This window comes from Marmota flaviventris, chromosome 3 (assembly GCF_047511675.1).
Source record: "Marmota flaviventris isolate mMarFla1 chromosome 3, mMarFla1.hap1, whole genome shotgun sequence".
NCBI lineage: Eukaryota > Metazoa > Chordata > Mammalia > Rodentia > Sciuridae > Marmota > Marmota flaviventris.
Genome location: NC_092500.1, coordinates 54,141,784 through 54,169,064, shown reverse-complemented (window position 1 = coordinate 54,169,064; position 27,281 = coordinate 54,141,784). Strand labels below are relative to the sequence as shown.

Below are 27,281 nucleotides of genomic sequence, written 5' to 3'. Positions count from 1 at the left end.
AGTTTTAGTTATTTGTTTGTGATACTGGGTGATCCAATCCAGTGCCTCCTACATGCTAGACAAATACTCTACCACTGATCTACACTTCCAGCCCTTAGGAAGACAATTTTAAAGTATAAATGATTAAGTCCTCTTTTAACTTCATTTATCATCAGGATGATAACTTGCTGGGAAGAATAGTGAACCAGGAATTAAAAGATCTATTTCAAATTCTTCTTGTACCATCTACTTACTGTGTCACTTAGACCTAATTGTGCCCTATAAACTATAAGGTTATTGTAATGTTCCAATGAAAAACACGGGCTAATGTCACAAAAATTATGAATGCAACTTGTTTTTACTGAAAATTTTTAATTTTCCTGAACAACATTTAATAATAAAATAAACATTTAATGATAAAGTTTAACATAAATGGGGTAGCTTCAGACTTCAGTATTCAGGCAATGATTGAATTTGGAAGGATGATTTAATCACTTCATTAAAGCTTTATGATTAGCTTTAAGGTCATATTTTAATCATTAATGTTTTGAAACTTCACTATGGAAAATTTTTGTCTTTAGGTTTGAATGAAAACCTTTGTGCATAAGGAAGCAAGGAAAAAAGGAGAGGAGCCCTTTTGCCAGTCTTATTTGCTGTTTTTTTTAGCTATGTTAAAGTAGACCTTTGCATGCTCTACAAAGGTCCCAAAGTACTGAGGGACCTTTGTAGAGCATGCTCTAGGAAATCGTTGTCTTGATTTCCATAAAGAGAGCTTTTTTTTTTAAAGTATTTTTTTAGTTTTAGGTGGACACAATATCTTTATTTTTATGTGGTGGTGAGGATCGAACTCAGTGCCTCATGTGTGCTAGGCGAGCGCTCTACCACTTGAGCCACAACCCAAGCCCCCCATAAAGAGAGCTTTGGGAGAAGTAAAGTAGGACTTAAAGAGTAAAATTAATGTTAGTATTGGTTTTGTACTTTAATAATGGTCTGGATGACTCTCAGTTTCTTTTGAAAAACATTCTAAAACTCAGATTTAATTGTGTTTACGACATGTCTTTCCTCCAAAAATAATTGATGGAATTAGGACCCTTGAAAACAAGTATCAAACTCATAAGTTTAATGTTCTCTTCACATGTTATTTATTCAAATACCTTGAAAGTGACAAACCTGTCTTATTCATCTTTTTGTAGCCTATCAGTAAATGATTATTGACTTAATTCCATTTTATAAATTTAAATGTGTAAATCAGTTTGTGCATTTCCTAACCTCCTTCATTTTTGTCACCCCTTTAAATTTCTGAGAAGACTTGGCTTTGTTAGATATAAATTAAGATTTGAAGTTATAGCATATGTATCCAATTAACTTACAGTATTGTTTCAGTAATATAGGGAGAAATGCTATAATATAGGGAGAAATGCTATTGTTTTTGATGATGTATGTTTATTTCTTGAAAAAGAGATTAGAGCTCTATGAATTTAAAGCATATAATGAAATTCTAAAGAGTTTTTGAATATTCATTAACGAGTGTGGTGGGAATGGTGTGCATACTAACTTCTTACTTATTTTCCCTTCTGCACTGTAAGAAGAAATAGCTTCTGAGAATCCATGTCCTTAAAGAATGTATAGCAGAAGATAGAGAAGAATGAAAGGGCAGAGTGTTGGGAGAAAGGCATAGGAAAGCTGTAGTGATACAAAGTCTGTACTATGCATCCGAAGTATATTAACTCTTATTACTTGATTTTTATTTTGGTGTTTATATTATACAACATGGTTCTTATTAAAAGATTGACATTTGTTGTAATTATATAAAAATGTATTCCTAATTATGAATTAGATTTAATAATTTGTCCTATGTGTGTTCTAAATAAAGCATTGAAAGAGAACAGCTCAGAGGTTGTACAGCCTTTCCTAATGGGTTGTGGAACCAAGGAACCGAAGATCACTCAGCTGTGTTTGGCTGCCATTCAGAGACTCATGTCACACGAAGTTGTGTCTGAGGTAATACAGAAATTTTATTTGAACTGCACATAGAGTCAGATCTGTATATTTCGTATAAAAGAATGAAACTTACCTTTTATTTAATGTAAAAGTTTTGTGAATAGCAATGTACTTGAAGAAAATGGCTTAATTTTAAAATATTGTCAAATTGTCTCCTTAAATACTAAAAAGTTACAAATAAGGATGAAATACATTTTGTCAAGTCATTTGTAATCTAAGTCACAATTCAGTAGTATAGATGGTAATGTTAGAATCAAGTAAGTTTTCAATGTCATTGAAAATTTATTTAATAAAATTCTTGTGTTTTTTAAAAGGTAGGAGAGAAAATGATGACTATTTTCTAGATTATCTGAAGTTCTAATATGTTGTTCATTAACTTAAATATATTGTTAGTATCTAAACTGATGATGGTAAAACAAGAAAAAATATTTCATTACTATGAACCTGCATCTTGCTTTCAAATTTTACCTTAATTTTGTACTCCATAAGTACTACAATAAAAGTGGTAATTCTTTTGGTCTTGGTATGGTTTCCTAAACAATGTCAGATTTAATTGAGTATACAATGTATTGTCAATTTGCATTGTATTTTATTTTTATAATGTATTATAAATGAAGTAATATATAAGAAAAGCAGACTCCTAGTTTGTATATGACCATAACTGGATGAAAAATGCCTGTATTATTGTAGAAATTAGTTTTGATTTTGACTAGGTATTTCAGAACTGCATGCTGTTTGTTGCTATGTTACATTTTTAGGAAATTACCTTTTTTTAAGAATATTATTAATTGGTTGTAAGTATCAAACTTGTTAAGAGATGTGTTTGGATCTATAGATCTAAAAGTATGATTTTTTTGTTACTTTGATAAAGAATATTCTCAAATGAGGTAATTTTGACCCCTTTTTTTCTTTGGCACCTAAAACCTAAATTACCTGTTGACAGTTCTTAAAATAATGTTTTACAGACTGCTGCTGGGAATATAATTAACATGCTTTGGCAGCTAATGGAAAATAGTCTTGAAGAACTTAAGCTACTTCAAACAGTTCTTGTTCTCTTAACAACCAATACAGTAGTCCATGATGAGGCACTGTCTAAGGTAGGAAACCTATTTGTCAGTTGATAAATGCTTTGAGACAGTTTTTGAATAAGCTGGCTGAAAAGAACAAGTCTGGTGCTTTTGGAATCAAAAGCAACTTTCCTGTAGTTATCATGATGATCAGTATTGTACTTTAATAATCATTGGTGCCTTTGTTTTTCTCCAGATTAGACTTAAAATCATGTCAAGATCCTTAAGCAAAGCTCCTTAGGTATTGCTGATGGGTTTAGTTAAGACAAGAGGAAGAGAGAAGAAAGAGGGAAAAATGTGTCATATGGTATTGCCTTGGCTATTTTAGATCCCTATGATAGCTCTCACTTTTCTCTTTTTAAAAATAATTTCACATGTATATGTTATATAAACCAAACAGTTCAAATCTAGTCTCCTTTCAGTATTATACTGGGTAAACCTGCATATGTAATGGTATTTCTCACTTTACCTCTCTCACCCTTGGAACATGTAACAGTTGTTTTATTCTTTATCTAACTCTTTATTTAATTTTTTATAAGGAAATAAACAGAAGGGAGACTAGTAGAGGAAGAGTAATAGGGGGAGGGAGGAAGGGAGGGAAAGAGGAGGCACTGGGGACTGAAATGGAGCAAATTAAATTCCATGCATGTATGATTATGCCATAATGAACCCAACTATTATGTAAAACTATAATGCACCAATAAAAGCATTTTAATTAAAATTATGAAATATTTCTAAAGAATAAAAAGTACAGAGTAATATGAAGAATAATCTTCAATTAATGATTTATTGTCTAAGGATTGTTTTGGATTTTCAATAATAGTTTTATTATAATTTGCATATTTTTAAGGACAGCCTATAAAGAAGGATACCTTTTTTTTTGGTGGCTGGATACAGGGATTGAACCTGGGGGCCCTTAACCACTCACTTAAGCCACATCCCCAGCCCTTTTTAATTTTTTTATTTTGAGATAGGGTCTTACTAAGTTGCTGAGGCTGGCTGCCCTTGAACTTGTGATCCTTCTGCTTTAGTCTCCTGAGCCACAAGGCTCACAGGCATGCCCGACCATGTCCGGCTACTGTCACATTAAACTATGTATATTATTTCAAGTGGTTATATCTCCCTCTTTTCAGTTGTTAATGTGATGTTATTAGGTCATTGTGAGATTTTATTTAATAGCAAATAGTTTATTCTTTTAACTTCACATCTGCTACAGAAAATGTTTTATGTATTTTTGCATACTCTTTTAATCACTGTTCCTCTTAGTTTCTTGCTATCAAATTATTGTTCTTTTATATGTCAGTTGTCCTACTAAAGAAATAAGAACTGATCACAGGGTTCATTTTAGTGTGCTAGCAAATTGGAAATAAAATATTTGGGGATCAAAAATCAACAATAAAGAAATAAGACAAAATTGAGAAATTTGAAAGCTTCCATGTATCTATAAAATATGCCTTCCTTTATACTGAAATATAAAAAATAATAGTGGTATCAAAGACTTATTTCTTCAAAAATTTTTAACAATAATTAAAGTAATAAGGTATAGAATCTGACTTACCATTATATTTTTTTCACAAACAACCTCTTTTTAAACTATGAGACTCTCAGAAGAACATACAGGGCAAAATTATTGTGATATTGGGGTAGGCAAAAATGTTTTAGAGTACAAAATCCATGAACTATAAAAGGAGCCATAAAATGGAGGAAAAAATTAGCAAATATCTGACAATAGACATATATCTAGACTATATAAAGAACTCTTATAAAGATTAACAACTGAGTAAAAATGGATCAATGATTTTGACACTTGACAAAATAGGATATTCAAATGGCAAGCAAACATATGAAAAGAGAATCACCATTATAATTTATCAATGAAATGTAAATTATAACCCCAAGGAGTCATCATTATATATCCATTAGGATACAGTTTAAAAAGATTAACCATTTCAAGTCCTCTTGAAGATATTGAATAGTTCTGAACTCATATATACTACTGGTAGGAATGTAAAATTGTAAATCTATTTTGGGAAACTGTCAGTTTCTTAAAAAGTTAAACTTCATTACCAGATGACCCAGCCATTTCACTCCTACATGTTTTCCCAAGGTGAATGAAAATGAACTCACAGAGACATGTATATGAGTTTTTAAAGCAGTTTTATATAAAGTATCCCCAAACTGAAAACTACCTAAATGTCATCATCAACAGGTGAAAGGATAAACAAAAATTTTATACTTGTATCGTGGAATCTATTCAACTACTCATATAGAACAGCATAGATGAATAACACAATTATTAATTAAGTGAAAGAAGCCAGACACAATACATAGTGAATGAATCTGTTTATAAAGTTGTACAAAATGCTGGCTAATCTCTAAAAAAAAGCAGATGGGTGGTTAACTGTGGCCAATGGTAGAGGAAGAGAAGGACTGCAGAGGTGCCCAAAGAAACTTCTGAGATGATGCAAATGCTGTGTATTCTGATTATGGCTCTATTTCTGAGGACGTGCGTGTCAAACATAACTCATTAAACTATATACTTTGAAGGGATGCAGTTTATTGTTGGAAATTACACCTTAATAATGTTGATTTTAAAGAGAAAGAAAGAATGACTCTATAAAAACACACTATATGTGTATTTATTTATATACCTAGCACTTTGTATAGTTTTTCTCCAGATGATTTAATGACATATCAAGTGTTTAATTCTAACTATTTGCAGAGCAAGTCATTCTGGGGAAATAAAAGCATGATGCATTATTACACACATGTTAAAAGAATCAAATTTTGCTGGGCATGGTGGTACATGCCTGTAATCCCAAGGACTCAGGAGGCTGAGAAAGGAGTATTGGGATTCAGAGCCAGCCTCAGCAAAGTGTTAAGAAACTCAATGAGACCCTGTCTCTAAATTAAACAAATAAATAAATAAAATTATAAACACATAAAATTGTTTGTTTGTTTATTTATTATTTTATTTAGAGACCCCTGTCTCTAAAATATTGCATACAATATTTGTCTCTTAAAATTATGCATATAACATTTGTTGTATCATCAAATCATTTGGAAAACAGAGAGACCCTATCTCCAAATAAAATAGGGCCGGGGCTTTGGCTTAGTGGTTGAGTGTCCCTGAGTTCAATTCGTGGTACCAAAAACAAAAAATCAAATTTTTAAAAAAAGTGTATTTCATATTACATTAGCCAATCTTACATGGCTATATTGGTTACCAAGAGTTTGAATTATTTTAAAATCTGAGGGTATTTTAGTTTTATTGTATAAAAAGGTGAGACACTAATCTCTGAGAAACAGTTATACATAAATTATTTAATTTGAGGTTACATCTGATAAAGTTAATGGCCATGCCTTCAATCTTATTTCACACTAAATGAAAATTGTTTTTGTAGGCAATTGTTCTTTGTTTTCGACTACACTTCACAAAAGATAATATTACAAATAATACAGCTGCTGCTACCGTGCGACAAGTTGTTACTGTGGTTTTTGAGAGAATGGTTGCTGAAGATGAACGATACAGAGGTAAAGTGATAAAAGTTGTTTCCTTTTGATTTGGAAATGTTCTTACATGCGTGATTCATTTTCATTAATTTTTAGCATTTTCCCTGTGAGCACAGAATATCTAAAAACTAGAAAACTTTAAAAATATTTATTTTAAGATATTTATTTTAAAATATTATTATCAATAACAGCAATTTTGAAAATAAATCCCTCACAATTTAGGAGGCTTTTGCTTTTCCATTTGTATTTATAATGCATGCATAATTTTGTATTGAAGATAATAGTTTCACATTTTCTGCAGTTTGTATTTTTTCACATACTGCATTGTTTGTATTTTTACCCAAACATTATATCTTATAGATTTTTCATGTTATTCTTTTATCTACATAATTTAAAATTTGATAGCTACATTGTATTTTTTGTCTATTCTGTAATTTAGTGAACTAGTCTTCTATTGGATATTTGCATGGTATTTGATTTAGAGCTGTTTTAAGTGCTAAGTTGGGAAACACCATTCTAGTTGACTCTTACCCAGTGAATATCTATAGCTGACAGATTAATAATGGCAGATCAGGCAGTTAATTCTTTTGAAGATGGTGAGATAATAGAAGAACTAACCATAAGGTAATCTTTTTACATTTATTTGATACTTAAAGGCACATTGAAAGATCATGTGAATTTTATATCTGTGAGACAAAGAGGCCAAAATGGGATTTTAGGAAAATCAAATGCATGGACAAAGATATAAGGCTTATTAAAGTGATTATAAGATAATGAAGAGTGATTTTTAATGGCATTTTATATAAAAATAGATCCTCAATTATGTTTTCATTCTGGGGACATAGTTCTGAAGTTATAATTAAAGTTTATAATTATATAATTAAATAGCTTATTTAAAATATATCCTTTAAACAGAATATAAGATTTATTAAAGGCCACTATGAACTCCTAAAACCTATCCTATTTTGATTGCAGATATTATAGAACAGCCAGTACTGGTGCAAGGAAATAGTAACAGAAGATCTGTCAGTACTCTCAAACCTTGTGCTAAAGATGCATATATGCTTTTCCAGGTATTTCAGTTGATAAAAATAATTTTTATTGTACAGTTTTTTATGACTTTCATTTTAGAATTTTATATCTAATTTAGTTTTTAGTGTGAAAATGTAAAAATCTATTTCAAAGTAGGTATTAAAATAGTTCTAAAAGATTAAAAAACAACTTTTACATTTACAGTATAGCTAATTAACATAATAAAATATTGCAATTCACTTTAAGGAAATAAAAATGTATTACTAGAACTAGAGATTAGATATATTAGAGATGATTAGTTATACAAAAAAATATTTTTTTCAACAAAGAAAATTTAAGAATAAACCTCTGATCTATATTATATAATTTGATAGAAGCCTACTTTTTATATCATTTCTCATGAATGAATTGTTTTAAATAAAATAAAATTCATCTGTACTGAAAATTTTAATTTTCATTTAAAATGTTAGATCAATTATTTGTCTATCTACTCTATCTGCTATTTATATTGTCAATAGTTATATGATTCTATACATATTTACATATACAATTTAAATTAGCTATTGCTTAGTTTCTAAAGAAGGGAGGCTTTATTCTTTCTTTTTTTTTAATTTCATAAACTGAGTTTTTAGAAAGCACATTTCCTCCTAACACATGAAATTGTTTATTTTTCCAGGATCTTTGTCAATTGGTTAATGCTGATGCCCCTTACTGGCTAGTAGGCATGACAGAAATGACTCGGACATTTGGCCTTGAATTGCTTGAGTCAGTCCTCAATGATTTTCCACAAGTCTTTTTACAGGTAAGCCATTAATAGTATTTTTTAAAAAAATAAATCTTTAATTTTTTTCACAGATATTTTTCAAAAAAACATATTTTTTATATATTAATAAATGCAAAGATTTAAAAGCCCCAGAGTTTAGACATATAATAATTTAGTATTAGCTTACTTTTTTTTTTTTTTTATACTGGGGATTGAATCCAGGGGCTCTTTACCACTTGAGCTATATCCCCAGTCTTTTTTTTTTTTTTTGTGACAGTGTATTTAAGTTGCTGAGGATCTTGCTAAATTGCTGAGGCTGGCCTTGAACTTGCATTTTTTAACCACAGTCTAGCTCTTTCTCTTACTGTGCTGTTTCCCTCCCTAAGTAATATATTTTGTCCATTGTTTTTATCTACAAAATGTGTGAATCAAGTGTAAATAGTGTAAGGTCTTTTTTGGCTTGAGAATTTGAGCTAAAATTACTTTTATGTGGTTCATAATTTTTGGTATACATTAAGCAACTATTAAATGCTTTTGGTGATAATGAATTGTATTTACTGATGATTCCTTTCCTCATGGTACAGTAGGAAAAGCAGTAGATATAACTTGTTCAATAGTTTTGTGTAAAATGGTTGTTATTGTCATAATAATCACTATTGTTTGACTGTCATCTAAATGCTATGTGCCAGATTCTTTACACATCATATTTTCTTTTAATTTTCCCAAATGCCTTAAAAGTACTAGTTATTCCTATTGTCCCCATGAGGAAACTGTAACTTTCAGAAAGTTAAATACTTTGTCTAAGATTTCATGGTTTGTAAGTGATAGAATTGGGAATTAAACTCATGTCAACCAAATTCCAAATTAGTTTCTCTTCCTTTCTTCTTTATTTACATCCTATATCTCAGTCATTATCTTCAAAATATATTCAGGGCCCAGTTAATTCTAAACCATTTCTACCACAATAATCATTGTCAAATCCATTCTCACCTAAATTATTGTGTTAGTTTCCTAACTGATCTCTTATGGTGTACACTTGTGCTACGTGTGTGTGTGTGTGTGTGTGTGTGTGTTGATAGTGCTGGTATATTGAACCCAGGGTCTTGTATGTGTATGTAACACTATATTCGAATGGGTTTTTCAAAGAAGTCATATCTTTTTAGTCTCTCTCTTTTTTTTTTTTTGGTCCTGGTGATTGAACCCAGGGATGCTTAACCACTGAGCCATGTTCCCCAGCCGTTTTTTATATTTTATTTAGAGACAGGGTCTTGTTGAGTTGCTAAGTGCCTTGCTAATCTGTAGAGGCTGGCTTTGAACTAGCGATCCTCCTGCCTCAGCTTCTGGAGTTGCTGGGATTACAGGCATGCACCACCGCACTCAGCCTTTACAGTCCTTTTTAAAAATATGTCAATTAATGTCTTCTTTACCCAGAATAAAAGATGAAGCCCTGTTTTGATATGTGGAACTTGCCATAATTTAGTCTTCAATTTCTTTGGTCTTTTATCTCATTTCATTTCTTGCTTTGGCCTCACCCTTTAGCCACACTTCACCCAAGCACACTCTTGCCTCAAGGCCTTTGTTATTTACTGTTTTCTGGATCTAGAATGCTTTTCTTCCATGTGGTTTACTATCTTATTTCTTTGAGGTTTTTGCTCAATGGTCTACTTAACAGGCATTTCTTCCCTAACCACTTTGTGTAAAATGGCACACTTTTTAATGTCAGCACACTTATTTTTCCAATCCTTCTTTGTTTGTTATAGTATTTATTATCTCCTGATATATAATAACATATTCAGATTTATTATACCCATGAAATTTCTATGTTATTCTTCCTACTGTAATACAGAGAGATAAAGTAATTCTTCTATGAAAGATCTTAGAATTTAGTCCTGAAAAAATTTTTCAGAGACAGATATTAGTTTTCTTTTACTCATCACTCACACATATATTCAAAATTTACCAGACACTCACAGTGTATTGGTCTGTGTTCCATGCCAAGAATATGACAGGTAAAATCCTTGCCTGTATGACCCATTCACAGCTAATGAGGAGAAAGGTATTAACTTAATGATAACACATGATGACTGCTCTTCAGGAAAAACAATTAAAAAAATACTGTGCAAATGAATAACTTGGATACCAAACTTGGTAGACTAGTGGAGATGAATAGAAGAGATGATGCTTAAGCTTGTACTTGAAGGATGAAGTAAGTTAGATTTAGGCAAAATGGAAAAAGAATACTTCGTGCAGAGTGTATTTCAAGAGCAGTTAAATTAGGATAGGAGCTGTTTTCCTTTCTAAAAATAAGCTCTTGGATAGGGGCATTGAAAATTGTACTTAATTCTGTATCCCTTTCTCTAGCACAGTGCCTGGCAAGTAATTGCTGAATCAATAAGTGAAGTAGTTTATAGTTTAGTAGGTGATGAAAAATGCAGTCTTAGAGACGACTTCTATCTTTTTGGCCCAAGCAGTTAATGATTTGCTAAGATGAAGTACTCCGGTGGACAGAACTTTTATTATAAGAAATATATTATTTAGTTTCATACATATTCATTTGGAGTGTCTGTGAGACATGCAAAATGTTATTTGGACTTACATGCGTCTTGAAGTTTGGGGCTAAGACTTATATTCCTTTTCCATAAGATTAAAAAGATTAGCTTGGATGATTTTTATGATTCTTTCTTTGTTTATAATAGTAGCTTCAATGAAATTTTATGTGATTAAAACACCAAAATAAAATATACTTGAAGTTAATCATTAAGTGCAGATCGTGCCTTGTTTGTCACTAAAATGAGACTACTCTTAAGTAACACAGAGAATGAGAATCAAGGAAAGTTTTCTGTATAATATATGATGACTACAAATAAAATTTAAGAATTCTTTAAAAAATTCTCCATCTTATAAAATTGTGCTAGGTTATCATTGCATATTTCATCAGCTTGTGTTCTGTTCAAGTAATCCAACTAGCACAAAACCAAGTTATTTATTAAATCTTCTCTATATGAATGGGATTATTCTTTGCAAAATATAATCAGTGAATTTTATAACTTATTCTACTTTATTAATCAGGTTTTCACTCCTCAGTTGTCTATTCAACACTGTTTGCTTGTATTTGTGAAATCTGTTTTCTTTTATTCTTTGTTTTTAATCACCAATATCCAATTAAAAGTTTCTAGTAATGAGCACCAGTTCCTCAACTCTAAAATAATTCATGTTTCTTTTTAATGATTATTGAAGAAACTGTTGAAATATTAATATTTTGTTCTAAGACCTCTTAACAGCAATGTGAGTTTCAAATTTGTGTGCAAATTGTAAAATAATAAAATATATACTTACAATTAAGCTAAATTATTTATACTGATTTTTACTTGCTAGCAAGACTATTTTAGAGGTATTGAGTACGAACTAATTTCATTCTTTTTTCTTCTTTGCAAATAGCACCAGGAATTTAGTTTCCTCCTCAAAGAAAGAGTATGTCCTCTTGTGATAAAGCTCTTTTCTCCAAATATAAAGTTCAGACAAGGTTCAAGTACTTCATCTTCCCCAGCACCTGTTGAAAAACCATATTTTCCTATCTGTATGCGATTGCTGAGAGTAGTTTCTGTCCTGATTAAGCAGTTTTATAGTCTTTTGGTAAGTGCTATTTTCTATACATATTTGTATATATTCATATGCAGTGCTTTTTAAAGAAAGTGGTCTATTTATGGTGTTAGTTTTTTTTCAATTCAGTTCTACAGAATTTTTTTTTGATTACATACAAGTGTTCTCTCAAGTACTCTAAAATTTCATTCTGTCCTTTTTTTGAATCTTATTTGCATTTATATAGTATTTATAATGTATGTCAAGGAGAGTAATAACCTGTTATCTCAAAGCAGCATAGGATTTATGTTTTAAGAATTCAGCTTTTTATGTAACTCATAATAACCAAGTTATGGAGCCAGCCTAAAAGCTTATTCACAGATGAATGTATAAAGAAAATGTGGTATATATACACAATGGAGTATTACTCAGCCATAAAAAAGAATGAAATTATGGCATTTACCACTAAATAATGGAACTGGAGACTACCATACTAAGAAAAATAAGCCAGAAGCAGAATTCAAAGTTAAAATGTTTTATCAGATATGCAGAAACTAGCCCAAAATAAGGAAAAAAAGAAAAGGTAGGGAGAATTCTATCAAAAAAAGAAGAAAAATCAGTGGAGTTGAAGAAGGGTTAAGAGGGAAGGAGGAAAGATTGGTAAGGAAAGAACAGTTGAATGAATCTGACCTAACTTTCCTATGTATATACAGCAGTGAATCTTGTTATTATGTGTAACCACAAGGCACTACTTAAAAAAACAAACAAACAAACAAACAAAAAACTGTAATAGAAGAAAGATCAGTAGAGTGGAGGGAAGAGAGTAAGGGGAGGGAAGAGGGGGGAAAGGGGAAATACTTGGGACAGAATTAGAGCAAATTATATTCCATGCTTTTTAATTATGTTAAGTGAATCCTAATGTTATATGTAACTATAAAGAACTAATAAAATAAAAACAAAAGGAGAAGGACTCAGTAAGATGCGATATCCATGTTCACATTTCTGACTAATTAAAATTGGAATTGTCTTTATTAATATAGTTAGGAATATTTTCAAGTTTCTAAGATAAAAGTTGAAGATTCTGATTTTTCTATTTCTTGCAGTTGTTACAGAAATAATTTCTAAATAATTTGTAACAAAAAGAATTCAACTTTGTAGCTCATATGAATAATAATTAAAATTATAGTATCCAGTATATTCTGCTTTTATTTATACTATTTCATATGTCTTCACAGATTAAAGCAAATTTATTAAAGATTTGATGGAATCAAGGATAAGAAATATAATATTTTTCTTTACTTCCAATCCATTTTATATCTCTTTTTGCATAACTTTATGATGTGGAATATGTTGTAATATTCTTGATCATAGTGCTATTTCTGTTATGGTTTCCTCCTAAACATTCAAGTGGTATTTCTCAGAAAATGGTTCATTATAAAAAAAAAAGAAAATGGTTCATTATGTTTCTTTTTAGTTTTATTAATTTAAATCAGTATCATATAATATTTTCACATTTGTAACCTATTTTTAATGAACAAAAGTAGACAACACAATAATAGTAAGAGACTTTAGTATCACATTTTCTATAGTGTGTAGAACAAGTGGACATAAGACCAGTAAGATTTGTAGGGAAACACAGAGGGCCTGATCAACACTGTAAGCCAATTGGACTTAAGAGCATGTGTAGAATACTGAACCCAACATTAGCAGAACACATAATCTTCTCAAGTGCACATGAGACATTCTCCAGTATAGATCACGGTAGACCATAAAAGACAAATTTAGGTCTTAACAGATTTAGGAAGATTAAAATCATAGTAAGCATCTTCCTTGACAACAGTGGAATAAAACCAGAAATTGGTAGAAGAAAGAAAATAGGGGCAATAAAGTCACAAACATGGCAATTAAACAACACACTCTTAATGGTTCAAAAAATAAATCAGAAGGGAAATTAGAATATATGTTGAAACAAATGAAAATGAAAATATAACTTATGAGTTGCCATTAAAGTACTATCAAGAGAGAACTTTATGGTAAGGAATACCTTCATAAAAAGGAAGAAAAATCTAAAATTTGCAATTTAACTTTACACCTCAACAGTGTAGAAAAATGAACAATCTAAATCCAAAGTTAGTAAAAGGAACAAAATAATAAAAAATCACAGCATAAATGAAATAGAAAAATAGATACCACTGGGAGTTGGTTTTTGTAAATCCATAAAATCAGCAAACCCTTAGTTAGACTAAACAGAATGCTTAACAATTTCAGAAATGAGAGAGGAGAAAGCTGATGCCACAAAAGTATAAAGGATTATAAAGGACAACTATGAATAGCTATACAACAAAAAATTGTATAACCTTGAAGAAATAAATTCCTTGAAACTGATGATCTACCAAGATGGAATCATAATAAAAAATTTGAATAGAATCATAACTAGTAAAGAGATTGAATCAATAATCAAACATCTCATAACAAAGAAAAGCCTAGAACCAAATGGCTTCACAGGTGAACCCAAACACTGAAAGGAGAATTAACACCAGTCTTTCTCAAAAATCTTCCAAAAAATTGAAGAGAAGAAAATACTTCCAAACCCCCTGTATGACGCTAATATTACCTTGATTCCAAAGTCAAAAGGTATTACAAGAAACTATAAATCAGCATTCCTGATGAATATTGTGGCAGAAATTCTCAACAAACTATAAGGAAACCAAATTCAGTTGCACATTAAAAGATCATCAAGGGCTGGGGATATAGCTCAATAGAGTGCTTGCCTCTCATGCACAAGGCCCTGGGTTCAGTCCCCAGCAAAACACACACACACACACACACACACGTCATTAAAACCATGACCAAGTGGGATATATTCCTGGAACACAGGATATTTTAACATAGGGAAAGCAGTTCATGTTGTCTACCATGTTGTTTTGTTTGTCATGTAAAAAACAAACACATGATCATCTCAACTGATTTAGGAAAAGCATTTGATAAAATTCATTACCCTTTCATAATACTCAGAAAACTAGGAATTGAAGTAAACTACCTCAATATAATAAAGACCTTCTATGAAAAATCAGTAACTAATATCACAATCAAAACTTCAGAGTCTTTCCTGTAAGGAAACAAGGCATGGTTGCCTGTATCTACACTTATATTCAACATAGTACTAGAAGTTCTAGCCAGAGCAATTGGGAAAGAAAAAGAAATGAGTCATCCAGACTTGAAAGGAAGAAGCAAACATATCTGTTTATAGATGACATGATCTTATGTGTAAGTAGTCCTAAAGAATCTGTACAATACAACTTATTAGAGCCAATAAACAAATTCAACATGCAAAAATCAGTTGTATTTCTATACACGAACAGTGAACAATTCAAGAAAGAAATTAAGAAAGCATTTCTATTGACCATTGAATTAAAAAATACAATATTTAGGTATAAACTTAGCCAAGCTGGCCAAAGACCTGTACACTAAAAGCCAAAAATATTGCTGAAAGAAAGACACAAATGGGAAAACATCCAGCGTTCATGATTAGAAGATTTAATTTTGTTAAAATGACCATACTACCCAGAGTGATCTGCAGATTCGGTGCACTCTCTATAAAAATTCCAACAGCATTTTTTACAGAAATAGAAGATCCATTCTAAAATTTATAGAATCTTGAAGGACCTGACTTGTCAAAATGAATCTTGAGAAAAAAAGAACAGATTTGGAGACCTCACACTTCCTGATCTTAAAGCATATTGCAAAACGAGGGTAATCAAAAGCAGTTGGCTACTGGCACAAAGAAAGACATAAAGACCAGAGGAAGAGAATAGAGAACCCAGAAATAAGCCCTTGCATATATGGCTAAATGATCTTTAATAAGAATGCCAAGCTCACTCAATGGGGAAAGGACAGCCTCTTCAACAGTAGAGCTAGAAAAGTTATAATGAGAAAATCGTTAAGGAAGCCAGCACCTACCAGAAGAATGAAGTTGTATCTTTACCTTATATCACAAAAAACTCAAAATGGATATACCACCTAAATAGAAGACTTAAAATCATGAAGTTTCTTAAAAATATAAAAATTTAAAAAAAAATAAAACCACCTTGGGGAAAATATTTATAACACTGGATTTAGCAATGATTTCTTGGTACTGACACCAAAAGCAAAAGTAAACGAATGGTATTACATCAAACTTAAAACCCCCCACACCTCAAAAGAAACTGTCAACAATTTGAAAAGGCATTTTGTGTGTGTGTGTGTGTGTGTGTGTGTGAGAGAGAGAGAGAGAGAGAGAGAGAGAGAGATAGATACTGGAGATTGGTTCCAGGAGCACCCTACCACCAAACTATATCCCTATCCCTTTTTTTGTTTTGTTTTGTTTTAGGTATTTTTGTTGATAGACCTTTATTTTATTTATTTATATGTGGTGCTGAGAATCAAACCCAGTGCCTCACACATGCCAGGCAAGTGCGCTACCACTGAACCCCAGCCCCAACCTTCCCCATACCTTTTTTATTTTGAGACAGAGTCTCACTCAGTTACTGAGGCTGGCCTTGAACTTGCAATTTACCTGCCTCAGCCTCTTGAGTCCCGGAGATAAAGACATGTATCCCATGCCTGACTCAGAAAGGCAATCTTTAGAATGAGAGAAAATACTTACAAGTCATATGTCTGATAAGGGGTTAATATCCAGAATATATAAAAAACTACAGGTCAACAACAATAGCAACAAAACCCCTAGTAACTTAATTAAAAACAGGCAAAGGCCATGAATGGACATTCCTCCAAAGATACACAGATATCCAACAAGCATGTGAAAAGATGCTCAACCTGTCAAATCATTTTAGAAATGCAAAGCAAAATGACAGTGAGATATCACCTCATACCTATTAGGATGGTCACTATGAAAAAAAGAAAAAAGAAACAGGCAAAAAAAAATAGAAAATAACAAGTGTTGGCAAAGATGTGGAGAAATTGGAACCTTTGTGTACTATTGATGGGAATGTAAAATGGTGGAGCTACTGTGGAAAACAGTATGGTAGTTTCTCAAATTAAAATAGAATTACTAGCTTTTTCATAACGGGTTTGCTACCAGAACACAGGTGTTGTGAAAACCACAGCTAAATCAAAGCCAAAATGGAAAGGTCATTAGACATGTAGATTTGGGCATGTCCACCACTACTGGCCATCTGATCTACAAACATGGTGGGATCAACAAAAGAACCATTGAAAATTTTGAGACAGAAGCTGCTGAGATGGGAAAGGGCTCCTTCACATACATGTGAGTCTTGGATAAACTGAAAGCTGAGCATGAGTGTGGTATCACCATTGACAGCTCCCTGTGGAAATATCAGACCAGTAAGTATTATGTGACTATCATTGATGCCCCAGGACACAGAGACTTTATCAAAAATAGGCATATTTCAGGCTGACTGTACTGCCCTAATTGTTGATGCTGATGTTGGTGAATTTGAAGCTGGTATATCCAAGGATGAATAGACCTGTGAGCACGCCCTTTGGCTTACACACTGGGTCTGAAGCAAACAACAAGTCACCAAATAATTGTTGGTGTTAACAAAATGGATTCCACTGTGGCATTCTACAATCAGAAGAGATATGAGGAAATCGTTAAGGAAGTCAGCACCTACATTGAAGAATATTGGCTACAACACTGACACAGTAGTATTTGTGCCAATTTCTTGTTGGAATGGTGACATGTTGGAGCCAAGTTCTAATATGCTTTGGTTCAAGGGATAGAAAGTCACCCATAATGATGGCAGTGGAACCACACTGCTTGAAGCTTTAGATTGCATCCTGCTACCAACTCGTCCAACTGACAAGCCTTTGCATCTACCCCTCTAGGATCTACAAAATTGGAGATATTGGTACTGTCCCTATGGGCCAAGTGGAGACTAGTGTTATCAAGCCTTGCATGGTGGTCACCTTTGCTCCAGTCAATGTCACAACTAAAGTAAAGCCTGTTGAAATGTAGCATGAATCTCAGAGTGAAGCTCTTCCTGGACAGTGGGGGCTTCAATGTCAAGAACATGTCTGTCAAAGATGTTCGTCATGGCAGTGTTGTGGTGACAGCAGAAATGATCCACCAATGGAAGCAGCTGGTTCCACTGCTCAGGTTGATTATCCTGAACCATCCAGGATAAATCAGTGCTGACTATGCCCTTATACTGGATTGTCACACAGCTCACATTACTTGTAAGTTTGCTGAGCTGAAAGAAAAGACTGATAACTGTTCTGGTAAGAAGCTGGAAGATGGTCCTAAATTCTTGAAATCTGGTGATGTTGCCATCATTGACATGGTTCCAGGAAAGCCCATGTGTGTTGACAGCTTCTTGGGCTGTCCTCCTCTGGGTTGTTTTGCTGTTTGTAATATGAGGCAGACAGTTGGTGTGGGTGTCATCAAAGCAGTGGACAAGAGGGCTGCTGGAGCTGGCAAGGTCACCAAGTCTGCCCAGAAAGCTCAGAAGGCTATTTGAATGTTATCCTTAACACCTGCCACCCCAGTCTTATTCAGTGGTGGTCTCAGACTTTTTGTCTCAATTGGCCATTTAAGTTTAATAGTAAAAGACTAGTAAATGATAACAATGTATTATAAAACCTTTAGAAGGAAAGGAGAATGTTTTGTGGACCATTTGTTTTTTGTGTGTGGAAGTTTTAAGTTGTTAGTTTTTAAAATCAGTACTTTCTTCTTTCTTTCTTTTTTTTTTTTAATGAGTATAAGGGATTGAACTCGAGCACTCAACCACAGAGCCACATCCCCAGCCCTATTTTGTATTTTACTTAGAGACAGGGTCTCACTGAGTTGCTTAGCACCTCGCCATTGCTGAGGCTGGCTTTGAACTCTGGATCCTCCTGTCTCAGCTTCCCTAGCCACTGGAATTACAGGTGTGCACCACCGCGCCTGGCTAAAATCAGTGCTTTTTAATGGGAACAACTTAACCAAAAATCTGTCACAGAATTTTGAGACCCATTGGAACAAAAGTTTAATGAGAAAAAAAAAAAAATAGAATTACCATGTGATCCAACAGTTCAATTTCTGGCTGTATACCCAAAAGAAAATATGATATAAAGAAATATTTGCACACTTGTGTTTATTGAAATGTTTTCTATAAAAGCCAAGAAGTGGAAACAGTTCAAATATTTATTGACAGATGAACAGATAAAGATGACAGTATATACATTTATTATGTTATTTAGCCATAGAAAGAGAGAAGTCCTGTTCAGTGGAGCCTTGAGGACATTATGTTGAGTAAAATAGGCCAGTCACAGAAAAACAAATAGTGTGTGATTCCTCCTGTATCTAGAGTAAGTTCATGGAGACAAAATATGGTGATTTCCATGGACTGAGGAATAGGGTCTTGAATGGGTGTAGAGTTTCAATTTTACAAGTTGAAAAAGTTCTAGGGATCTATTATACAACAATGTGAATATAGTTAACACACTACTGTTCTGTATACTTAAATATAATTAAAAGAATGAGTTTAATGTTATGTATTTTTACCATGATTTAAAACTTTTTAAAATGTCAGCAAAATAGTAAAAGTAAAAATAATTAGGATATAGAAATATCAGTCAGTATGGAGTGTCAAGAGATTTTTAAAAAGAGAATGAAATATAAGGATCAGTGTAGTTGTACTGTTATGTTAAATCATTGCCAGGCCTTGTGGTAGTGAAGTCAAAGTGTTTAGAAATTTTTTATTGTCATGAGGCCAAATAAATACCACTTCCCTACTTGTTCCCTAAATATTATTGGCAGGGTTGAAGAAGACTTACTGGTGTGCTATACTTTCTAAAGAATAAGGATAAAGGATTAACTATGTTAGCAGAATACTAGTGTTTTCAGGGATGTACTAAGGAGATACTATGAGTATTTTTATTGCTAACTTTTCTTTATAATTACTTTTGTCTTTTTCTCTAATCACCATTAAGAATTTTTATTTCAAATCTAAAAGATTTTATTGTCTATGGCACTAAATTAAGAGTAAGAATGCAACTTTTTATTATTTTGTTTGATTCAAACAAATATAAAAAACCCTATACTTTTTAGGTAACTGAATGTGAAATATTTCTGTCACTTTTGGTGAAATTTCTGGATGCAGATAAACCACAGTGGCTACGAGCTGTTGCGGTTGAATCAATACACAGATTATGTGTGCAGCCTCAGCTGTTAAGGTAAAACCTCAGCAATATTTTGTAATGGATAGGTTAATAAACTAGTAGTAGGTTAGTAAACTAGTGGGAAGATTTTAAGTATTCCCAAATATTAGTGATTTTTAAACAGAAAATGTGTATAATTTATATATATGTATAAATATATGAAGGGACAGGGTGGAGGCATGGCAACGAATGAAGTCAAAACATGTAGTTAATAATTGCCATCTGTCTGAATTTGCTGAGTAAATATAGCCAAGATCATTTTTTTAGAACATTGACTTCAATATGAACCTTTGTCCTAAATTGGTAAAATTGCTCAGGTGTGATGAAGAATCTTTCGAGTATGGCATTGAAAGTACAATAACAACATTACTTGCTTTAAAAAAATACTAATTTTTTTAATGCATTCAAATTTTTTTCTCAGAAACATTTAAAATGATTTTACAGGTCATTTTGTCAGTCCTATGATATGAAACAACATTCTACCAAGGTTTTTCGTGATATTGTGAATGCACTGGGATCATTTATCCAGTCCTTGTTTCTTGTTCCTCCTACTGGAAATCCTGCTACAACCAACCAAGCTGGTAAAGCATATTCATATTTTGTTTTTATGTTCTGCTATAATTTACAATATTCACTGTTCTGAGAGGGTTTATTTTAGAAATTCTATCTAGAGAAATTTGGATTAAGTAAATATTTTTATAGTAACAATTTATACTTAACAAATAATTTGGTCTTACTGTGAAACAAATAATTTGGTCTTACTGTGACACTTATTTTTATTTTCTTTTCTGGTATATTTTTGTTTCTCTAATCATACGAGGACAAAAGTTTAGATACCATTCGTTTTAGAAGAATCTTCATTTGATTCCTCTTTTAAAAGAGACTAGATAGTTACTACTTTAGGAGGTTTGTCAGTCTCTTTTTTAACAAAAGAGGTTAACATGTTTTAAGTTTGTTTTAAGCTTATTTCCTTTTACCTTCTTTATCACTTTGTACTATCTGTTTGATAGACTTTTTATTTTTTATTCCTACCTTTGGTAAAAAGAGGTCTAATCAAAAGTATAATAAAAATTTTGTTCAGGGCAACCTCTATCAGGTCCCTCTTACCCTGAGGGAGTTCTGTCTCTTCTTACCTGAACAAATCCTATTTTTAAAAATATTTTTTCCATATTTTTACTTACGCTAATAGCTTTTGTATGAAAAAGGAAGTAGTGTTTTAGGGAAATAGATTTCTTTGGTAGATAGAATAGGTTAATAAATTTCATTTATTTGTGTAATACCTATAGTACAGAAAAGAATTTGAAGATTGACCAGGTGTTTGAATAGTATTAATTTGTAATCAAGTAGTAAATTGGTATCTTTGCTTTCCCTCCTTATCTAATAGGCAACAATAATTCAGGTGGCCCAGTCTCAGCTCCAGCTAACTCAGGAATGGTGGGAATTGGTGGAGGTGTTACTTTGCTACCAGCATTTGAATATAGAGGAACTTGGATACCTATTCTGACAGTAACAGTTCAAGGCAGTGCTAAAGCCACCTAGTAAGTAGTGGTGACATTATTTTATAAGGAACAAAATAGTGTTAGGAATAATATTTAATCCTAAAATGCTTTTGTGTGTATTATATTTTAAATTTAGACCCCATATTTCTAATATATTTTAGAGCTCATTTGCTATTGTCAATTTTGAGGATTTTATTTAGAACTGGATTTTGTTTGTTTTCTTTTGTGCTATTTATATAGACTGTTAACAGCATTATAAAACAAATATGATTTCTTTACCTCCTCAAGTTTCCTACAAAACTACGTTTAGCAAATTAATCATTGTTTTAATTTAATGTCTCTCTTCTATAAAATGGAAGCACTGGTATATGTAACTTTCAACGTTCTACATGGGAGGAACGTTATTTTAAATAATTATTCTTGTTGTTAAGGTTAAACACGTGTTAACTCTGGTTCTTAATTTATTGAAACTGCAGTTAGCCATCAGTTTAACAAATAAATATTCAGCAATGTATTATTGATTTTTCTTAATAACTAGTGAAATGTAATACTAACAGAAATAAAGCAATCAATATTACATGGGTTTAATATTGCTTTAGTTACTGTGAGCCAGTTACTGATATACTTTGAATAATTGTTGTATATAAGTAAAATACTATTTTGATGACAGTAAATCAAGACTTAAAATGTAAAATAAAAATCTAACTACTATAAATCTAAATTTTTATGGTATGTTAGTCTGCATTGTATCAATCTGCGTTTTGATACTTAATTATGCTTCTTTTTTTTGCCTAAAATTGTAAAAGTGTAGAATTACAGAGAACTGAAATATCTGTATATTCATTGTATATTTTATAAGACATTACTTAGTCTAATATTGGCTCTGCTTTGGTTAAAAAAAATAATGATAATGACTCTAGTGCATTAGAGGATCATATTGTAAAATAATTAGATTTCTAGTGCCAAAGGAGGCATTAATAATTATCTAGATAGTTCACGTCATTTTACAAACTGACATAAAACAAAACCAACACAGAATAAAATTCTTGCCCTCATGAAGCTTACATTTTAGTGAGTGATGTAGTCAGTAAATAAAAACACAAACATACACTAATATGGCTTGGTTTCATACTCTTCAATTTAGATCTTATATTAATTGAGTTACCTTTGGTAAATTAAATTTTTAACCTCATTCTCTCATTTATAAAATGGGAGTAGTGATATATCTAACTTTCAACATCCTATATGTGAGGAATGTTATTTTAAATATTTTGCTAATCTTCTTAGAGTTAAGCACATGGAAATCATAGAACCTTCTTCAAAATAGACCATAATTTAGGCTGCAAAGCAACTCTTATCAGATCATAATGGAAATAAATTAGAAATGAACTCCAAAAATCTATAGGAACTATGTAAAATGTGGATATTGAACAATACACTTAAAAATTATTTTTAGTAGTTGTGTATGGATAGCATGCTTTTATTTTATTTGTTTATTCTTATGTGGTGGATGGAACCCAGTGCCTTACACATACTGGGCAATCACTCTGCCACTGAGCTCCAGCTCCAGCCCTGAATAATATACTTTTGAATGATGAATGAATGATAGAAGAAATTAAGAGAAAAATTTAAAAATTCTTGGACTTAAACAAGAATAGAGATATAATATACCAGAATCTCTGGGACACTGTGAAGGCAATTCTGAGACAAAAGTTTATAGCTACATAAGTATCTACATAAGAAAATCAATGGTGGGTGCGGGGCGGGGGGGCGGGCGCGATGACTGGGGTTGTGGCTCAGTGGTAGAGCGCTCACCTTGCATGTGCGAGACCCTGGGTTCAATCCTCAACACCACATATAAATAAATAAATAAATAGATAGATAGACAAATAAATTTAAAAAGTTGTTGTGTCTAACTACAACCATAAAGAAATATTTAGAAAAAAGAAAGAAAATAAAAAAGATCCTAAATAAATAACTTAATAAATATCAAGTCCCTTTAAAAAGAAGAGCTGGGCATGATGGTAATCCCAGCTGCTCAGAAGGCTGAGGCAGGAAGATCAAAGCCAGCCTCAACAGTTACAAGGTGCTAAAGAACTCAGTGAGACCCTGGTCTCTAAATAAAATACAAAATAGGGCTGGGATGTGGCTCAGTGGTGTAGTACCACTGAGTTCAATTTGTGGTACCCCCCCCCTCAAAAAAAGAACACACCAATTTTAAAACCAATAGAAGGAAGAAAAATAATTAAGACCAGAGCCAATAGCAGTGAAACTAAGAAAAAAATACAAAGGATCCTGAATTAAAAGGAAGAATTGGTTCTTTGAAAAGATAAGATTAATAAGCCCTGGGCCAAACTAGCCAAAAAACAAAGAGAGAAGACCCAAATTAATAAAATTAGAGATGAAGAAGGATAATTCAGTTCAGACTTCACACAAATCCAGCAGATCATTAGGGACTATTTTGAACACTTATACTGTAATCAATTGGAAAATCTAGAAGAAATGGATACATTTCTAGGCACAGCTGACCTGCAAAAAATTGAATAAAAAGGACACAGAAAACCTAAAGTGAGCAATAACTAGCAATGAGGTAGAAACAATAATAAAAATCTTTCCAACAAAGAAAAGCCAGAAATGGGTAGATTCTCACCTGAATTCTACTGGATTTTTAAAGAGGAACTGATGACAATGCTCCTGAAATTATTCCATGAAATTGAAAGGTATGAAACACTTTCAAATTAATTCTACAAAGCCAGTATCACACTCATACCAAAACCAGATAAGGAAGGACACATCAAGGAAAGAAAACTACAGAACAGTGTCCCTGATGAACTTAGATACAAAAATCCTTATGAAATATTAGTAAATTGTATTCAAGAACATATTAAGAAGATTGTACATCATCACCAAGTTGATTTTATCTCAGGTATGCAAGGTTGGTTTAACATATGCAAATCAATAAATGTAATTCATCTTGTAAACAGAATTAAGGACAGAAATCATTTAGTCATTTGAATAGATGGAGAAAAAGAGTGCAACACAATTCATCAACAATTCATGATAAACACATTGAAGAAACTGAAGAATCTACCTCAACATCATAAAAGTTTATATTTGAAAAACCCAAAGCCAACCTCATAGTGGATATAGAAAAACTGAAACTATTTCTTTTAAAATCTGGAAAAAGCAAGGATGTTCATGTGTAGAAGAATGAAACTAGACTCTTATCTGTTACCTTGCACTAAAGTCAATTCAAAATGGATCAAAGGCCTACAAATAAGACCAGAAACTATGCGACTCCTAGAAAAAAATTGTAGGGTCAACATTGCCACATATAGACATAGGCAATCTCTTTCTCAGTAGGAACCCTGAAGTTCTGGAAATAATGCCAAGAGTTAATAAATAGGATGGCATCTAATTAAAAAGCTTCTGCATAACAAAGGAAATAAGAAAGTGAAGAGAGAGCCTACAGAATGGGAGAAAAATTTTGCTAGCTACTCTCTTTACAGAGGATTAATATCGATAACATATAAAGAAGTAAAAAACCTTAACAGCAACAAAACCAAGTAACCCAATTAATTAGTGGGCAAATGATTAAAACAGACATTTCTCAAAAAAAGAAATACAAATGGCCAACAAATATATGAAAAAAGCTTCCTTCATCGTTAGCTTTAGGAAAATATAAATCAAAACTATACTGAGATTTTTGTCTCAGTCTGGTCCAAATGGATTCCATGAAGAATACAAACAATAATAACTGCTAGGGAAGATGTGGAGAAAATGGAACCCTTGTACACTGTTGGTGGGATTGTAAATTAGTATAATAACTACTGAAATCAGTATTGAGGTTCTTCAGAAGGCTAAGAATGGAACCACCTTATGACCTGGCTATAGCACTTCTTAGTATTAATACTAAGGAATTAAAGTAACCAAACCATGGTGATACATGCATACCTATGTTTATAGCAGCACAATTCATAATAGTCAAATTAACATATGCAACAAATTAACATTAGCCAAAAAGAAAAAATGAGATTATGTCAATTGCAGGAAAATGGATAGAACTCAAAAACATTATGTTAAGCAAAATAATTGAAATTCTGAATGTCAAGGGTTGTACATTTTCTGTTGTATATGGAAGCTGTAGAGGAAAAAGGAAAAGAAAGGTTGGGGGGATATCATGGAAATTCAAAGGGAGGTAAGTAGAATAGAGAAAAGGGACTGGAGGTAAGAGGAGTAAAGGGAAAGGGAAAATACTTAGGAATGATAGTGGCCAAATTGTATTGTTATGAATGTGCACATATGAATATGTAATGACAAATCCCACCATTATATACAATCCCACCATTAAGCACCAATGAAAAATTTGAAGGAAAACAAGTGTGTTTTGTTTTTGACATGAATACAAAATGTAAATCACCCTTTTTCTTAACTATTATAGTACTTAAAGCCTACATCATAGAATTTAAAAATTAGAGTTTTGGGTCTTTAGAATTATTTTCATTTTGATGTATTTTCCTAATAACATATTCTTTGAAAACAGCAATCTGTTGAACAAGATGCTTCTCATTGATTTGTTTACTATGTGATTTTTGTGATAACTGGCCTGATGAAGTCCTGATAATCCATGGACTTTATCTCCCCATTTGAGTTTAAATTTCTTGATCAATAATATCAATATTTTTCTATTAGTTACCTAAATTTTACAAAGTTGATTTGATACATATTAGTGGTTCAATTGCATAAGCTCAGTCAGATTTCAGTTGAAAACTACTAATTAATAACTACTTCACTTTAATACTCAGTTTCAGTGTCTGTGTTTTTTTCATGAGTTACTTTTGAGGAACTGTCAAACTGTTTGCCAAGCAACTGCATCATTTTACATTCCTATCAACAGTGTATAAAGGATTTTAGATTTTTCCACATCCTGAGCAATATTTGAAATTGTTCATCTTTTTGATGCTAGAGATTCTAGTGGTTACAAAGTGGTATTGTGTACTTCCCTAATGATTAACAATATTGAGCATCTATTTTTGTGCTTGTAAACTACTTATCTGTCCTCTTGGGAAATGTCTATTCAGATCTTTTGCTTTTTATAATTTGGTTATCTTTTTATTATATAGTTGTAAGAGCTTTCTTATATCCTAGATTCAAGTCTCTTGTTGGATATCTAATTTGCAAATTTTTTCTCACATTCTGAGTTGTTTTTAGTTTTCTAGATACTGCATTTAGAAGCACAATAGTTTTAACAATAGTTTTGTTGAATCCAGTGTTGCTTTTCCTTTTTTAAAAAATTTATTTTAGTTGTAGATGGACATGATACTTTTATTTTATTTTTACATGGTGCTGAGGATCAAACCCAGTCCTCACATGTGCAAGGCAAGTGCTCTACCACTGAGCTGTAATCCCAACCCCCATGTTTCTTTTGTTGTTTGCACTCTTGGCTTCATGTTACAAACCATTATCTAATGTGGGATCATGAAGATTTTTACCTTTGCATTTAGGTCATTGGTTCATTTTTATTAATTTTGTGTTTTTCATTTTGTGTATTTCATTTTTTAATTTTGTGTGTGGCATAAAGTAGAGATCCAATGTCTCTCTTGTATGTCCAGTTGTCTCAGTACCATTAATTCATTCCCAATTGGATAATTCTTTCTTTGTGGTGTTATCTTGACAGAAAACTATACA

General features: G+C 32.0%; 1 protein-coding gene and 1 pseudogene across 3 annotated transcripts in view; both read left to right on the top strand.

Annotated features, from left to right (window-relative positions):
• Positions 1 to 27,281, top strand: part of Mon2 (MON2 homolog, regulator of endosome-to-Golgi trafficking) — a 104,583-nt gene that overhangs the window by 17,464 nt on the left and 59,838 nt on the right. For all 3 annotated transcript variants that reach the window (XM_027925798.2, XM_027925790.2, XM_071609706.1), the window contains 9 exons: positions 1,853 to 1,980; positions 2,946 to 3,077; positions 6,452 to 6,581; positions 7,536 to 7,633; positions 8,269 to 8,394; positions 11,794 to 11,988; positions 19,985 to 20,109; positions 20,539 to 20,675; positions 21,479 to 21,632. In XM_027925798.2, the coding sequence (XP_027781599.1) occupies positions 1,853 to 1,980; positions 2,946 to 3,077; positions 6,452 to 6,581; positions 7,536 to 7,633; positions 8,269 to 8,394; positions 11,794 to 11,988; positions 19,985 to 20,109; positions 20,539 to 20,675; positions 21,479 to 21,632 (1,225 nt within the window). The remainder of the gene's footprint in view (positions 1 to 1,852; positions 1,981 to 2,945; positions 3,078 to 6,451; positions 6,582 to 7,535; positions 7,634 to 8,268; positions 8,395 to 11,793; positions 11,989 to 19,984; positions 20,110 to 20,538; positions 20,676 to 21,478; positions 21,633 to 27,281) is intronic.
• Positions 17,031 to 18,413, top strand: LOC114088351 (elongation factor 1-alpha 1 pseudogene; annotated as a pseudogene).